At 37.7% G+C, this 17,134-nt stretch overlaps 1 protein-coding gene across 1 annotated transcript in view; it reads right to left on the reverse strand.

The window, feature by feature from the left end:
* Positions 1 to 1,966: 1,966 nt before the first annotated feature.
* LOC129267713 (adhesion G protein-coupled receptor L3-like) overlaps positions 1,967 to 17,134 on the reverse strand; it is a 34,850-nt gene continuing 19,682 nt past the window's right edge. The window contains exons 11-23 of the mRNA XM_064104731.1: positions 16,099 to 16,177; positions 15,093 to 15,222; positions 14,028 to 14,074; positions 13,234 to 13,360; positions 12,230 to 12,333; positions 11,461 to 11,560; positions 10,400 to 10,550; positions 9,647 to 9,713; positions 8,648 to 8,714; positions 8,403 to 8,491; positions 7,595 to 7,721; positions 7,111 to 7,152; positions 1,967 to 6,932 (exon numbers count right to left, since the gene is read on the reverse strand). Coding sequence (XP_063960801.1) covers positions 6,816 to 6,932; positions 7,111 to 7,152; positions 7,595 to 7,721; positions 8,403 to 8,491; positions 8,648 to 8,714; positions 9,647 to 9,713; positions 10,400 to 10,550; positions 11,461 to 11,560; positions 12,230 to 12,333; positions 13,234 to 13,360; positions 14,028 to 14,074; positions 15,093 to 15,222; positions 16,099 to 16,177 — 1,247 coding nt within the window. The 3' untranslated portion in view covers positions 1,967 to 6,815. The remainder of the gene's footprint in view (positions 6,933 to 7,110; positions 7,153 to 7,594; positions 7,722 to 8,402; positions 8,492 to 8,647; positions 8,715 to 9,646; positions 9,714 to 10,399; positions 10,551 to 11,460; positions 11,561 to 12,229; positions 12,334 to 13,233; positions 13,361 to 14,027; positions 14,075 to 15,092; positions 15,223 to 16,098; positions 16,178 to 17,134) is intronic.

A 17,134-nucleotide genomic window follows, 5' to 3' on the forward strand; every position in this document is an offset into this window, starting at 1 on the left:
ACATCGTTTTTGACACCCTTATAACGTTACATAGGCCTATACGTAACGTACTTGCCCACTCTTTCCCTTTTTACGCGTGGTCGCGCCTGGTATCCACTCTTCAATGGACGTAAGCCCCCTGGGCGGCCTCTCGAGCTCTGGGAGGAACCAATGTGGCTTTGGAAAGTCGTCCTAAATCGGATATATCGCTGTTACCATAGTAGCAACCAGAATTTCGCATACGAAACGCAGATTGAATGTTTCCGTTCCAGATGCAGAACGAAAAAAAATATCGTGTCACACAATTTGCATTGCAGGACAGAGTTTAACGACCATGACGACGGGCCCAAAAGTCTCTTCCAAAATCAACTACCGTCGCAAATAAGCGTTTGCGTTCTCCAACGAAAGGTCGGGAATATCTAATCTGCAACGGCAACTGGTGAGGAAGCGGTAAAAACGAAGTGAATAAAAGAGGGGAAGGAGAGTTTGTTATTTCACTGAGTGAAAAAAACAGTCCGTTTGTACAACAAGAAATGCATAGTTTCCTCGAACAAAAAAAATATGAATACCCGCATAAGCACATTTTGTCCCTGTACTTTTAATGATGGTTATAAATTCCAGGTTATGTAATGATGCAAATTGTGCGTTAATTCAAATTACTCTTGCTTTTTACAAATATACATTGTAGTGGACGGGTTACTACACCTCAAAAATGATAACAATGATAAAGACAAACTGCTGAATGAAAAGTGATTCTAACTATTTGGTATAGGAAACAACGGTAGTAGCTTACTTCGAGGAAATACATTTGCATTTCTCGAAATTGAGGGTAGAGTAATTGTTCTGTCTAACGAATTTGAACAGATTTTGCGATCGTAAGAGATGCGCCGTAATTCCACGTGTTTACTCAACGATCTAATTTATTGCTGGACTATTCAATTTGGTTATGGGGTATTATATCTGAATAGACATAGTTACCAAATACACCAAGCATATAGGAAAGTTTTTATATCACGGTTGACTTCCTCGAATAAAATGAAATTTCGATTGAGATAATTATGCACGTAGATCCTTTCATGCCTCCGCACACAGACCCATCGCATACCCACGCACACTCCCACACATACACTCCACACACCCCCGGCACACCCTACCACATAAACACCCTCACCCCACAACCCAAACACACATGTGTTTCCCCCAACCCCTAAATCCGACCTCACATCCCCAAAAACATGCATACCCCAACAACTACACCCACCACACACACCTCCACATAAACATACCCCGGGGGGCCACTTCCATTCACGAGTGGATACCATGCGCGACCATGGGGTCTCGAAAAGCACCCTAAACACGTAATTTCCATATTCTGAAAATGCGCCCCTTAACAAGTATTGGCGTGTGAAACCCTACCCTTAACAAGTATTGGTAAAACATACATTCCACCAACACCCCCCCCCCCACACACACACACAACAACCGCACCCAAAATACAAAAACATGCATTCCCCAATATACATACACCCCCACACACACTAACACTCCCAACGCATATACTATCCACACACACCCGCACCCAAAACACATGCACCCCACACACCCCAAAGCCCAAACAAAAATATATTCCTCAAACACACACACCCACAAACCCACACTCCAAATGCACATTCTTTTTACCTAACACCTACACCCAACAAACGCCCCCCTCTGTATATTCCACACACTAATGAAACGCCCAACTTCAACCCTGCATTTAACAATATGCCCTATCCTTAACCTAACCCTAAACCTTACATAAAACCCTATTGCACATGTTGCAACTCTATCTTAAACAAAATCAAGCCCAGAGCAATTGTCGCCGGAGCAAATGTCGTGTCAACGATATGTAAGCTGCAAATGAACTGAATTTATTTTTTATTATTGTCATGCACAGGCTAAAACCACTGACGTACAAATGAGAAGCTAATTTGCAAAATGGGTTAGATCAATTTTTCATCAAATTTGATTTTATTTTGTTTGAATGAATAGATTTTTAGTAGCTCTATAAGATGATTATCATACCAAAAAAAATTGAAATTCCCATTAAAAAGTGAACAAAGATGGCAAAGAAAAATCACTTTTTTTCAAAAGTGGTTAGATCCATTTCAGTTTGTTTGCAAAATGGGCTAGATCCACACACAAAAAATTTTGAAGAAGAAAAAAATATGAAGACAGGTAGATCTCTTTTATACCCAATTTTATTTTCACATGGTAGGGTATCATGACAATTTAGTTTCGCCCAACATGATTTTCTCGAAATGGTTCTAAAGTGGATCTAACCCCTTTTGCAAACAAACTGTTCAGATCACATTGCGACTCACACTACGGCTAAGCCTAGGCATACCAATACAATAATAATAGTTTTGATTTATAAATGATTAAATAACATTAAAATATACATTGTATATTGAACTTAGAGTCAAGGAAATAATTATTATTATATTATAATAATAATAATAATAATATGCAACATTTATATAGCGCTTAATACAAATGTTTCTAAGCGCTGCATACTATTACCCCGGCTTTAGCACGGCTACCCTGATCGGGCGCATCGAGCATTCAAGGAATTCCTTCCTACCGGGTACCCATTTACTACACCTGGGTCGATAGTGGCAAATGTAGATAAACGCCTTGCCAAACGACGCTAGTGCTGCGGTGGGATTTTAACCCCGGACCTTGGGGTTCAAAGTCCGAAGACTTATCCACTGAGCCACAACACATCTACATCTACATCATCTAATACAGATGAACCCACTCATAATAAACAACTTAGTCTAAATGCCACTTAGCCAACCAACACATGGTCTAATGATATACACTTGGGCTATTTCTCATTCCCAGATGGTCTTATTTGTACTTGGTCCTCTTCCATTTTAATTCACACTCTATAAAAAGAAACTTTATTCTAAACAGTGCATATATCGCATGAGCAATTGTAGTAGGTCCATGCATGGACCACGTGGGTTACACAGAAAATGGGTATAGCTTAATTTGGAATAGGAGGGTATGGTAAATGGGTTAAGTGGCAATTAGACCAAACGGGTTGTAGACAAATTGGATTATGCTGCATGGAAAGTAGACAAAGTGGGTGTAGGCCAAATGGCAATTTGGTATTTTTCCACACTGCAAAAACTCTGGCGTTGATTTAACACCAGCCCGGAATCTATATATGTCCACCAGAGAAGTGTTAAACAACACCAGTTTCGTTTTGGTCTAACACCAGATTGGTGTTTATACAACACCAATTAGTATCAAAACAGCATCGGTTTGATTCCAAACTGGTGTTGTTTTAATACTTCTCTGGTGTGGACATTGATAGATTCCGGGCCTGTGTTAAATCAACACCGGAGTTTTTGCTGTGCACTACATATAGGCCTGCTTCATTGATAATCCTATAAACCTCGGCCAATTGATGAAACGATTTTTTTTAAATTGGTTTCTGCATAAAAAGATTCAAACTAGAAATATATCCTAGTGCCGTTACCATGAGCACTGGCCAAAACCTGGGGAAGTAGTTTGATCCACAATAAGTTTTCCTGGGTTTTGGTCATATTCATGGCAACAAAATGTCTGACAAATGCAAACAAATGTGTCTGTAGTTTTAGCTCAAGACCTGTAATGTGGTCAATTTCAGGAAAATTGGTTAAAAAGTGATGAAGGAGTTTGAACAGCAATTTAAGCTAATTTTCGATTTTCGCCATATAATATGTTGTTACCATGGCAATACGATTTCCGACATATGCCAAAAATGTGTGTGTTTTTTTATACATCTTTACCTCATGACCAATGTGTGGCCAAATTTCATGAGAAGTGGTTGAAAACTGAAATAATTCGAACCACAAGATTTTTACCTAATTTTTGCCGTAATATACCGTAACCATGGCAGCAAAGTTCCCAACACACACTTTACCCCCAAGACCAATGTGTATTCCAAATTTCATGACAATAGGTTACAAATTAGAGAAGTAGTTCGAAGCGCAAGATTTGCAACGGGTCGACCGACCGCCCAAAACGTACGCAGTTTCATATACACCCCCTTGAAGCTTCGTTTGGCGGGGTTATTTAATATACAATGCTGCAGTCTAATTGGTGAAACCGTCTCCAGACCGATCAAAGCTACTTCGAAATATACACCATCTAATCGGTCGGTTTGGAGTCGGATTCGGTTCAGGGGCGGAAATCTCTCCCAAAAGGTAGGGGGGACACAGGGGCGGATCGAGCCTTCGCCATTAGGGGGGGGGGCGGAAATTTGTTTCAGCCATATTTTCCCCGATCGGCAGCTCGAAGATGATTTTTGTTTGTTTCTTTTAAGGGGTAGTCCTAATTAGTCACTCCTTAGCTTTATTCTTATAAATTGATATATAATATCATAATGCTTATTTATATGATGCGAGCGCGAAGCGCGAGCTAATCTTTTTAGAAATTTTATGTATTTTTTCCTAAAATTTGAACTGATTCTGGGCAATGTTTGTTATCCTGAAAAAGATGTGTATGCAACTTAATAATTACTACGAACGCAAATCGCGAGCAGAAATGAACTGATGCATGGAAAAGATAGGCTACCTGTTAAAGTAGCATTTAACAATCAAATAATGCGAGCGCGAAGCGCGAGCTGATTTTTTAAAGACATTTTCACTTAAAGAATGGAAATTCTAAGCCCTTTTTGGTAACTCAAGCAGAATAGGTATATAATTATTAAACAATTAATGCGAGCGCGAAGCGCGAGCCGAAAATTTTGAGATTTAGTCCTATAATATTTACTGAAAGAGACGCTCTATTCATATTTTGTAAATCCTGAAAAGGATGAGTATTAATAATGCGAGCGCAAAGCGCGAGCAGAAATTTTTTTATATACGTTTTGAACTGGTACCTGTTGAAAAGGTACCTGTTAAGGACTTCTTGCACTTAGCCATCAAGGCGTTACATATTTCAATAATCAAAATATGCGAGCGCGAAGCGCGAGCTGAAAATTTTTGAACTTTCTAAAGTAAGAATGGAAAATTTTAATCAGTTTTTGTAATCGTGAACAGGATAGCTATATAATTTAACGATTGATGCGAGCGCGAAGCGCGAGCAGAATTTTTTTTTGAGATTTAGACCTAAAAATGGGCCATTCTGTTCATGTTTTGTAAATCATCAAAAGGATGAGTAATATGGGGTCTTTCTACATTAATAATGCGAGCACAAAGCGTGAGCAGAAAATTTTTGATATGTGATCTGAAACTGGATAATGATTTAAATTAGAGAACAAGTTGAGTATCTGAATAAACATGCGCGAGCGTGTTTCATATTTAGACCTAGAATCTAGGCATTCTAAATACAACTTTCATCATGAAAATCATGAAACTTTGATATTCCGATCTGAAAAAAAGAGTCAATTTCAGCTTTATATTGCAAGCACTTTGTAGAAAAATTGTAAGGTGGATATGGATCACACTTAAAAAAGAGCTGATATTATTTTTACTTTGAGTTTTGACATAGGACCGGGACATCCTTACGACATGTCATCATATGAAAATGATGTATATCTTCCTATTCCTCTTGCTAAGCGCGAGATGAAACAAAAGGGACAATTTAATTATTAAATCAATATCATATTTATTAATGCCTAATGAGGGCGCAAAATCTGATGATATCATGGCATAAAAACTGGACATTTCACTTTTGTGATTATGAATAGGATGCATCAGTTAATATTATTTAACCATTAATGCGAGCGCAAATCGCGAGCTAAAATTTTTGATAAACTGTCATGAAAAGGGGATGTTAAGTAGTTTGTTGTATAATCAATATTAAAACATTTATATAACTCGTCAATCAAAATGCGAAGGTGCAGCGCGCTAGCTGATACGTCTTGACAGTCAGACCTGAAAAGGGATATTTTGAACACTTTATGGAATACACGAAAATAATAGGTACCTGATAAATCAAAATTTGAGAGCGCGCAGCGCAAGCAGCAAATGTTAACATTCAGACCATAAAACTGACATTTTTACAGAGCACTTTTTAAAAACTAATTTGTAAATAACACAAAATAATGAAAGTTCGATTTCTGAGGTGAAATATGTTTTGTATTTTGACTTCCAAACTTGATATTCGAACTCCATATTGAACAAGATATGTAAATCATCTAACAGGCAATGCGAGCGCGAAGCGCGAGCGAAAATTTTATATAGTGGCACGAAAGATTATTTTTATTGTCCAAGTCTTCCCCTCATCTTATTTTATGCACTCGTCGTCCTCTTCTTTTTCTTCTCTCTTTTCCCTTTTTTTCTTTTTTGCTCCGCCAAGAGGGGGGGGGGGGGGAGGGCGGGCCCCTCGGCCCCCTGGATCCGCCTATGGGGGCAAGGGGCGGGAAAATTTGACAAGCAAAAGAAAAGGTTATCATCGCCAAAGTAAGATCATCTCGTCCCAAAATACATGTTTTATTTCGATTTAGAATGATGTATTTCTTACCATCATAAAATACCAAAAATAGTAGGGGGGACATTTGATATTGTGTCCCCCCTACTATTTTGAGTAGGGGGGACACGTCCCCCCTGTCCCCCCTGGGATTTCCGCCCATGATTCGGTTACAGTCACACCAACCGACTCCAGACCGTTCAAAGTTATTACGTTATTTCCAATGACATACCGTCGGTCGGTTTGGAATCGGTTTCGGTTACAGTCACACCAACGAAACCGACTCCAGACCGTTCAAATTTATTACGTTATTTCCAATGACATACCATCGGTCGGTTTGGAGTCGGTTTCGTTTGTGTAACTGTAGCATTGAACTGGATTTGTAGCTCTCATTTCATGGGAATCGTGGTTGTTGAGGTGGCACCGCTGCTTGAAGGATTAGTGCGCCCTCTGCTGTTTGAGAATGGATCAACTTTACGTCTCTTTCGAGAAACCTTGGAGCGAAACTGAATTTAGAGGAAAATGGAAGAAAATTTACCATTATGTTTCTTTATAAGTGAAATTAAATGAGGGGCGGTTTGAATGAAAAAAATATATATCGGTAAATGTAACCGCAGTCACTTAAAAAAAAAAAATCCGGTAAAGATGAAAATTTATTTGGAAATAATTTATATTGATCCTTACCTCTCTATTTCCAACAGTGTGGATCAGGAATATCATCAGGCCCTGGAAAGATATTTGATATATATATATTCATATGAAAGTTTCGAAATCTACCGAAACTAATTGAAAGACAACAGAATATTATGTAGTGTTTGTTGCAAAAAGAAGTTGGCCCCATATTGCGAACCACGACATTATAAATTTGGTTTAAACTTGTGCATGGCTAACTATGGAAAGATGAAGGGTATAAGACCTTAAATACACAGTGAGGTTCAATTTTCTCATTTTCATCACTAAGTTGTACGAAATATTTAAACAACAATCACAAGGGCTTTTAGTTTTAAAGCAACAAGAAGTACAATTTCGGTAAACTGTGAATTCTTGTGAGTCCCATAGCAAAAAGAATTAAGATTAAACGCAAAATGAAACAAGATGAAATTATGAATGATTTTTAAGAGTTGCGATTGCTTACAACTCTTTCTATCCCGGCTTTCTAATTGCTCACCTGGAAACTCGTCAATGCTGTGAAGAGATAGTCGAATATGAGGGTGTCTCCGTTGATAGCCAGAACTCCAAACACCCAGGGCACCCCCATAACAGGTATGAACACAAGGAGGGTTTTCGCAGTGGTTCTAGATTGCATGGTTGAAATCAAAAGATATGTTACTTCCGGTTGGATGAAAATATGATGACGAATGTTGATGAGCAGTGGTGGACCGTGACCCAGAGAAGACAATGATTGGAGGGGCACTGTATTGTTTGTGAACAACGGTGCCCCTCCAATGCTTTGTCTCCTCCGGGTCACGGTCCGCCACTGTTGATGAGTGATTAAGATGTGATGATGATGATGATGGTGCTGGTGCTGGTGGTGGTGCTGGTGAAAGTGACGAAGATTATGATGATGGTGATGATTATGATGATGATGGTGTTGATGATGATGATGATGAGGAAGGAGATGATGACTATATTTACGATAAATGAGTTGGCCGATTATACTGCAGTTGATCAAGGTTGTCGATGGTGATGATGATGACGATAATTATGATGGTGACGGTGACGATGATTATATTTACGATAAATAAGTAGGCTTATTATACTGCAATTGATCGATTGTGATTATGATGATGATGATGTTGATGATGATGATGATAGTGATAATGATGGCGATAGTGATGGTGATGGTGATTATTGTAACGATTATTGTGTAGGACTATTATATACTTCAGTTGATCAAGGGTCTCGATGGTGATGATGACGACGCGGAGGACGACGACGACAATCGTATTGATAAACCGACATAAATTAGTACTTACTTTGCTTTAGACACCTCAATTTTTGTTATATCCCGATCGATGATTCTTCTGATTTCTCGAAGAACGATGCCCAACAGAATGGTGTTGATCTGTTTCATATCAGAAAAGTGAAACACAGCAGTAGATGGTCAATGTAATACATGTATCTTACAAAAGACGAATATAGATATATTTTGAAGAAGAAAAGGCTCTGTCACACCATGACTATTCAATCATCATTCAACACACTTGTCATCAGTACTTACAACAATAACGGCCAATGCAGGTCCAACGAATGCATAGATGGCCCCTCCCGCCGTCGATAGCCAACAACTGCAAATAAGAATGGGACATGATATAGTGTTTAAGTGTAAAAAGAGGTGTGGTGTGATAGAGTGTCTAGAAATTGCGAGTTTCGGGGATCGAATCCCAACCCGACACTAAATTTCTCTCCACTTGTGCGTGCCAGTGCGTATCGTTGTAAGTAAATCACCCCTTGTAAAATGTACAATTCCAGAGCTGTTTTCCGGTGGCAGCTATATAAGAGAACAATATAAATCTAACTGAACATGGGAACGCTACGGCACTCTGCGTACCTGTTTTTCTTGACAGTATTCAGACAGCCGAAGTGTATTCTAACGAACGCAGAGGGCGTTAAAACTTTGTTGACGCCCTCTACGTTCGTCGGTGTATACCTCTTATGTCACAAACATTTCCCTGCTCTGAATTGGTAGTGAATGTTAGGGCGTTGTTATTCCGCCATGCTCAAGTGGATTTTCATTGCACTTGAATTCAACGCCATCCCACAAGATACCGTCGTATATCATAAGCCCAATAACAAATACGAAAGGATCAGTAGATTGCACATTTTCATCGACTGTTTGGCACTTCTGTTGTCTTTCCGAAAGTTCCCTATTAAATACGTATTGAAGGTCATACGAATCAGCAGTCTTAATAGTCATACATATACCTTGAAGTCATCAATCTGGCAGGGTGGATTACACGTGAGGCAATAGTCTTAGCAGTGAAGTCTTGTAATAATAGACCCACTAGAATTATTATAACACAATAATTTTATAGTCAATACATTCATGCCGCAATAATTATGTTACCAAGTAGCAAAACGGGTCCATTTCCTCTCAAGAACAATTTAGTTTCTCTACCAAAATGAAATTGTATGCTAATTTATATTCTAAGACCAGCAACTCATAACGCAATGAGGATGTTGGTCAGTTCGAAAGGCTAGAAAACGTAACTGTACTCACAAGTTTTCACTTGGTATGTGGTCAAAGGAAATGCCTAGCGAAATGACTACAAGAACAACCGGCACACCTGTTGACACGTGTGAGAAAGGGAATGCAACGACAAAAGATAATCATTCAATCAATTAAAAATACAGATTTAGGTTTATACACTAAATTCTTTATAAAGCTTTATTTTAGATTATTAAAAGTCGAATTAAAAGTCCCTAAACATTAAACCCATAAACACACACACACCCATCCTCACTCATATACTATCGCACAATTCCCATTGCCCACAATATAGGGCCCACACATGCATATCATATATGTATAATGAACATCAGTTTAGAGCACTAGAATATAGCCAAATGAGTAAACATTACTGCTTACGTGAATGAAAATGTGAGAAATTATATATGATCAAATGAATGAATGAATGAGAATGAATGAATGAATTATTTTAATGGATGAATGAATGAATAATTGTTAAATGAATGAATGCATGAATGAATGTTCATTTCATTGATTGAATCAATGAATGGGTGAATGAATGAATCAATCAACGAATCAATGATAAATGAATAAGTGTATTGATGAATAAATGAATAAATAGAAAAAATATTAATAAATGAAATCATACACAAATGAATTCTAAAAAAAATGAACGAATTGATATAAACACGAAAAAGGAATAAATAAACAAATAAACTGAACAAAAAATAAATCGATAAATAAATAGGTGAAACATGGATAAAGATATTTCTTTTGACTTACCCCATCCAGCAATGACGTAATAGCTAATATTAACACGTGATGAAAAGACAAGTACCACGTGACGGTAAAGATAGACTGATTCGATCAACATCCATGAGAAGCTCGCTGTCATGAAATATTGAATCACTATGGCAACCACTTTGCATCCCACCTGAGGACAGATGAATGAAAATTAAGAAAATATGATAATGTGAGGATTCAGTTGATTGGATAGATGAAGGGAATTATGATTCGAGATATTCGGCATATATCAGAGAAAAATATTTATAAAAAGGAAGGAAACCTACAGGAAAAAAGTCAGTGTCCCCCAGTGTGATCACAGAATACTTACAGTTTCTTTATAGTGTGTTCACAGTGTCTTCAATGTATGTTCACAGTGTGTTCACAGTGTATTCACAGTGCGTTCACCGTGTGTTCACAGTGTATTCACAGTGCGTTCACCGTGTGTTCACAGTGTATTCACAGTATGTAAACAGTGTATTCAGAGAGCGTTCACAGTGTGTTCACATTGCATTCAGAGAGTGTTCACAGTGTGTTCACAGTGTATTCACAGTGCGTTCACCGTGTGTTCACAGTGTATTCACAGTGTGTTCACAGTGTATTCACAGAGTGTTCACAGTGTGTTTACAGTGTGTTTACAGTGTATTCACAATGCGTTCACCGTGTGTTCACAGTGTGTTCACAGTGTGTTCACAGTGTATTCAGATAGTGTTCACAGTGTGTTCACAGTGTGTTCACAGTGTGTTCACAGAGTGTTCACAGAGTATTCACAGAGTGTTCACAGTGTGTTCACAATGTATTCACAGTGTATTCACAGAGTGTTCACAGTGTGTTTATTTTGTGTTCAAAAGTGTATTCACAGTGTGTTCAGTGTGTCCCACGATGTATTTGCAGTGTATTCACAGTTGAGCAATAGGCCTTAACCATTAAAAGAATATATTTATTTTTAGACAACCTAAACATCCTAACCGTTTATCTTCATTATCAGAAAACATTATTCTTAGTGTCAGATATGTTATTGTAAGCTTTATGATCTTTGTTTTCGTGTTCTTTTTTTGTACCTTATTTTCTGTTCGATCTATTCCAACAAGAAACGTAAGCTGGCCCGCTGCAATAGCAACAAGTAACATGGTATGGAGAATCCTCTCTTCTTTCATCAATCTTTTAAATCAGAAGGAAAGAAGGAGAAAATATCGTTATAAAACATATTTTTAAAAGGCAGTAATGTTAGTACGATTGCATTTTGAATAGACAATAAAAAGAGATCGTCTGCGCATGCATCAAACCAGAAAGATGGATAACAAAGTTGTACATTCGCCAACTTTTATCTAAACATCTTCTGCACATCATGTGCCTCTTGAGCTGTTGACACAACAGCGAGTTTTCGCTTCGCGACGCAGAATGAATTAAATAACGCAGTATAAGAAGTGAAAATGCCCATCAATTAACAATGCACAACTGGGAAGTCTTTGTCAAACACCTGTGAACCGGAACAGCAGTTTTATCCTATATTTCGGAGTTGACGAGAAATTGCAACTATGTCGATTGTCTAGAGTCCAAGGCGAAGCTGCTGTATTGATTCACCAGTGTCGCAGAGTCGTCTCCAAAGTCTGACCAAACAAACTTATTTTTGCTATGAATTAATCAATCGAATAACGACGAAAAGCCTACATTTCTTTAATTCCACATGCGATGTTTTACCGCGAAAAAAATATTTTACCCCCCAAAACAGTGTCGGCTTGATTGAATTGTGCCAAACTAAAATCTTACGAGATATAATCAACTATAAGAGAAAAAAAGTTTTCGAAATATACCAATTAATCTACGTACCCGAAACAAAGAAATAGAATAATAATGAGGACTGCGCACACAATCGATACACCACAGCCAATGAAGGTGATGATAGATAATGCTTTTCCATGGATCTCTGGTATCTGAAAATAGAATTGATAATCAACGAATGCATATAAATAATTAAATCCATCACGGAATAATGTCACGAATTAATAAAGAACAGGTTACGAGATAGATGAAATAAACTAGACAAATGGATCCCTAAAAAAGATACATACAATTATAATTAAGCATGCATAAACATATAAATATACGTAGACAAGTACACTCTAAAAACTGGAGTGCTAATTCAGCTCTTAAAGAGCGTGTATAGTGACTGCACGTCGGAGTGCTGATTTTTTAGTTCAAATTTGAACGAGAAAATCAGCACTCCGAAGTGCAGTCACTATACACGCTCCTTAAGAGCTAAATTAGCACTCCAGTTTTTAGAGTGTAACATTAACTAATAAAAAACATACATAGAGATAGATGGATAGATAGGTAGATAGAAAGATAGATAGATAGATAGGTAGGTAGGTAGATAAATAGATAGATAGATAGATAGATAGATAGGTAGGTAGGTAGGTAGGTAGGTAGGTAGGTAGGTAGATAGATAGATAGATAGATAGATAGATAGATAGATAGATAGATAGATAGATAGATAGATAGATAGATAGATAGATAGATAGATAGATAGATAGATAGATGGGTAAATGCAGTAAGTATATATACTTACTATTTCTAAAGTTTTGAAAAATCTTTAAGCTGGAAATATTATATTCATAAAGTGAGATTTCCAGTCAGGAATGATAAAAATACATTCAGATATCGAGTAGGGGGGACTCACCCCGCGGTCAAGTTGGATCCTAATCAAGTATGCTAATTCGTTTTCTAAGTTGAGACAGATTTCTATTATTCATCATTGGATTTATTCATATTCATTAATAAATGTCGGTCTTCAGTTTCTTATTTAATTGCACCCATTTGTTTGAAGTTCCTACCTCATATTCGGTGACTTTCATAAGAATACTAAAGCTAGTCAGATGGTCACATTCGCATCTGGTTCCGGATTCCGTTCCGTTGATGGTGACACACCCACTCGTTCTCCAGATGTTGTTGTCATGGTTACTAAGTACGTATGAAAAAATATGAGAGGAATGATCATAATGACGGTGATGATAATGGTGGTGATAATGATGGTGATGATGATGATGACGATGATGATGATGAAAATGATATTGATAGTGTTGATTATGGTGATGATTATGATGAGGATGATGGTAATTATGATGATGATGATGATGACAATGTTGGTAGTGGTAGTGATGAAGATGAGGATGATGATTACGATCATGATCATGATGAAGATGATGATGATCATCATCATCATAGTGATGTTAATAGTGATAATGATGATAGTGATATTAATGTTGATGATGATGCTGATATTGATAATAATGACGACGTTGGGATGTGATGCTTATGATGGTGATGATGATGATGATAATGATTACTGATGACAACTACGATGATGGTAGGCCTAATATTGAGTGATAGTGTGATACCACCGAGCCGGGTCACCGAAAAAACATTTCCATGTCAATTATCTTACTTTATACAGCGAATACATTTCTAATACTACTCTTAAAACTTCCAAGATAAAGTTACGAGTCACAAACTATGTGAAATATTGTGCAAACGAATGGAATAAAATTACTTAAAGCGTACATGTGTCAAAAGCCCTTGTAATGGACACAATGTCAATTACATTTATTGTAATTGTCAAACAACTTACATCGCTTCCTCGTCCAGCCATACACACACAGTCTCGTTTGGGAATGCCTGAAATAGATTTTGTAGGGGGAAAGAACAGACAAAAAAAAAAGAACATTAAAATGAAAAATCTGTTACTCGTATTAACCAATGGCAATTTTGGCAACTTTGTTTATTTGTTATCCGATTCTAATCACATTTTCAGCATTTTGCTCTGTGAATTTTACTCTATCTATTGAGATATAAATATCTTCAGCCCGGAGCATCTTATGATTTAACTTGTGATCCAAATAGTTCGAATTTAATTAATCTTTTATCTATATTATGAAACCAAGATAAGGAATCATATTAGTCCATGGATATTGATCCAACGCTATCCAAAGTGGCCGCGTGGCTACTGCATTTAAAGGTAGACGTTCCGGGGATTTAGGAGGGCGCTGTTGGAATACGTACGAGCTGCGGAAGGCACCTACTTCCAATAGAGACGAACGTTGCTTTGTGTGTTACTTTTACAGACTGATTGCCCGAACTCTGACAACTCTCAGTTCGCGTATGCTTCGGCGCGGCTGCCGTTCGCAAATTGACTCCGCCTCCTTCTGCTGGTTGAAGTGACGTCAGCAAATGTTTGGGCCAACGCTCATGTAGCCAAGAGCAGCTCGGCATATGTGTACCGTGCAAAGACGTTGTAATGTATAACATATCGTGCTTGTGTGTGTGCATGTGTTGTGCGATTGGCTGATGATTGACAGCTGCATGCAAAGTATGTCAATTATCGCTAGAGGGTATTCATTTGTCTCGCAATCTACTATGGTCAACAAGGAAATTCGTGATCACTCTCGCAAAAAGTGTTCACTAGCTTTCTAGGAAATTCGTGATCACTCTCGCAACAGCAATCTCGTGAATCCTGGTAATGTGCCTTTAAATTGTAATGAGCATTCAAAATAACATAGCAGTACTAAAGGTCTTGCTTTATTTTCATCTTTTTAAAAAGGAATATCATGGAAAAAAGCTTCTCAATGTGCTAATTAGAATAATAAACAAAAAATTATCGATGTAAATAAAGAGCAGAAATTCCACGTGTACTCACTACTACTTGTTCCGGTGTAAAATGAAACACAACAGGGGCGGGAAACGGGTCGGGATTTGGTGGGAAAATCTCTAAAGTGATAAAATCTCCGATGAGTATATCATTTCCCTCGCATTGACCCTGTTGATCACTGGAGATAAGAGGTGATATAAAGAGAGAGAGAGAGAGATAGGGGAAGGAGGGTAGAGAGGGAGAAAAGGAGAGGGAGAGAGAGGGGGAAGGAATGTGGAGGAGGGGAAAATAGAACAATTTTTGCACGCCTAATTTCAAATTTCAATTATTTCCAGAAGAAAAAATAATAATACAAAGCCATCATGTACTTGTCTGATTTCATTCAACTATATAAATGAAAATGAGCATATAAAGTAATGTACAAACATAAAATGCGATTTATTTTAGAAAAAGTGATGGAATTGTGATTGAATTCAATACTGAAGTAAGAAAATGATGAGTCAACTAGGAAATATCAAACGGTATACGCTATAGACTCTGCTATTTATATTAACAATCGTTTGGTAATTACACAACAAAAAATGTCTTGAATGGTGTACACTCTAAAAATTATAGGGTAAAAATGCTCCATGAGGGTAATTATGTGTCCCACCATCATTGGGTAATTCTTTTTGGGCATTTTTATTATCCAGTGTGATTATAATTTTGCCCATTCTAAAGTAATTGCTGCTTATTGTTTTAACCTTTCTTGACAATATGCTTCCCGCATTGGGTAAAATACAGCCCCAAATTGGTTGGACACATTACCCTCGTGCTGATTAAAATTTCACCCAATATTTTGTTACAGTGTAGAGGACCACACAAGTCTTTTCACTATGGTGTTAAGTTTTTTAGTTCAACACCTATGTGTGTTATTACATGTAACACCTCTAGTGCTACACCATCGCCTTCCCAGACGAACGGATGCCGAAATTTACAGTGTAACCATGGTAACATTAAACAGTTGAAAGAAGTTCAATTTATCATTTAGCTACGGATAAAAGAAAAGACTTACAGGTCCGCACACTGGTTCTTCGTCTCATCTAAAGGTGGTTCATTGTATAGGATGAACATCAAAGCTTTACAGCAATCGCCTGTATTAAAGAGATATGTAAGCTTAGAATTAATTCAACTGTGCCTGCTTTATGGGACAGCCACACAAACGAAGCCGACTCGAAACTGATTGATTGTATGCCATTCGAAATAACGCTATGGGTGTGATCGATATGGATCCCGTGTCGTTCGCGTGGTTGGTGTGAAGGGGGCCTTTTTGCTATACAGTAATACTACACTTACTCTCTTAATGCGAAAGAGCTAATCAGGGGCCAGTCTTACAAAGAGTTGCGATTGATCTGATCAATCGCAACTATGGAAAGCCAACAAAGTCAACATATAAAATGCATGTTTGTTCCCAAAAATTCTAGGTATGAATGTATATCCGTAGATTCATTGATTTCTTGACAATTTGGTGTGTTCTTCTTAGTTTACAAAGGACATTATGCAAATTTCCTGTAAAAAAATTATGATTTCCATGGAGTTATGATTGATTGGATCAATCGTAACTCTTTGTAAGACGGGGCCCAGGTCCCTAATCGCACTCTTCTCGGAGTGAGACGGTCTCACTCATTTTCGAGTGAGATTTGAATCTTTATAGAGTGGATTTTACCGCTTTTGGGAGAAAAAGTGTCTGAAAAAATGCACAGTTCACTCCAGTAGAAGCTACAATGCACTCTTTAAGTATTTACAGTTCACTCCAAAGAGATTGGTCCCTACTATAACTCTGAGAGGAGTGTGATCAAGGAATAGATTTGCTCATTTGCATTTCGAGGGTTCATACCAACTCCAAACCTATCGATGTTACGTCATTGGTGATAACGTAAAATCCGTGATGGATCAAAAGTTTGGTTTTGTCAGTGTGACTACGAGGTTAGTGTGAATATTACATGGTCGAGAGCATGCAAGCGGAGGGAGACGATGAATCATATATAGATTTAATATAAAATAAGTTGCTGTGACTCTCACTAGGAGATATATATATCTCCTAGTAAGAT

Source organism: Lytechinus pictus, chromosome 9 (genome assembly GCF_037042905.1).
Source record: "Lytechinus pictus isolate F3 Inbred chromosome 9, Lp3.0, whole genome shotgun sequence".
In the NCBI taxonomy this organism is placed as follows: Eukaryota; Metazoa; Echinodermata; class Echinoidea; order Temnopleuroida; family Toxopneustidae; genus Lytechinus; species Lytechinus pictus.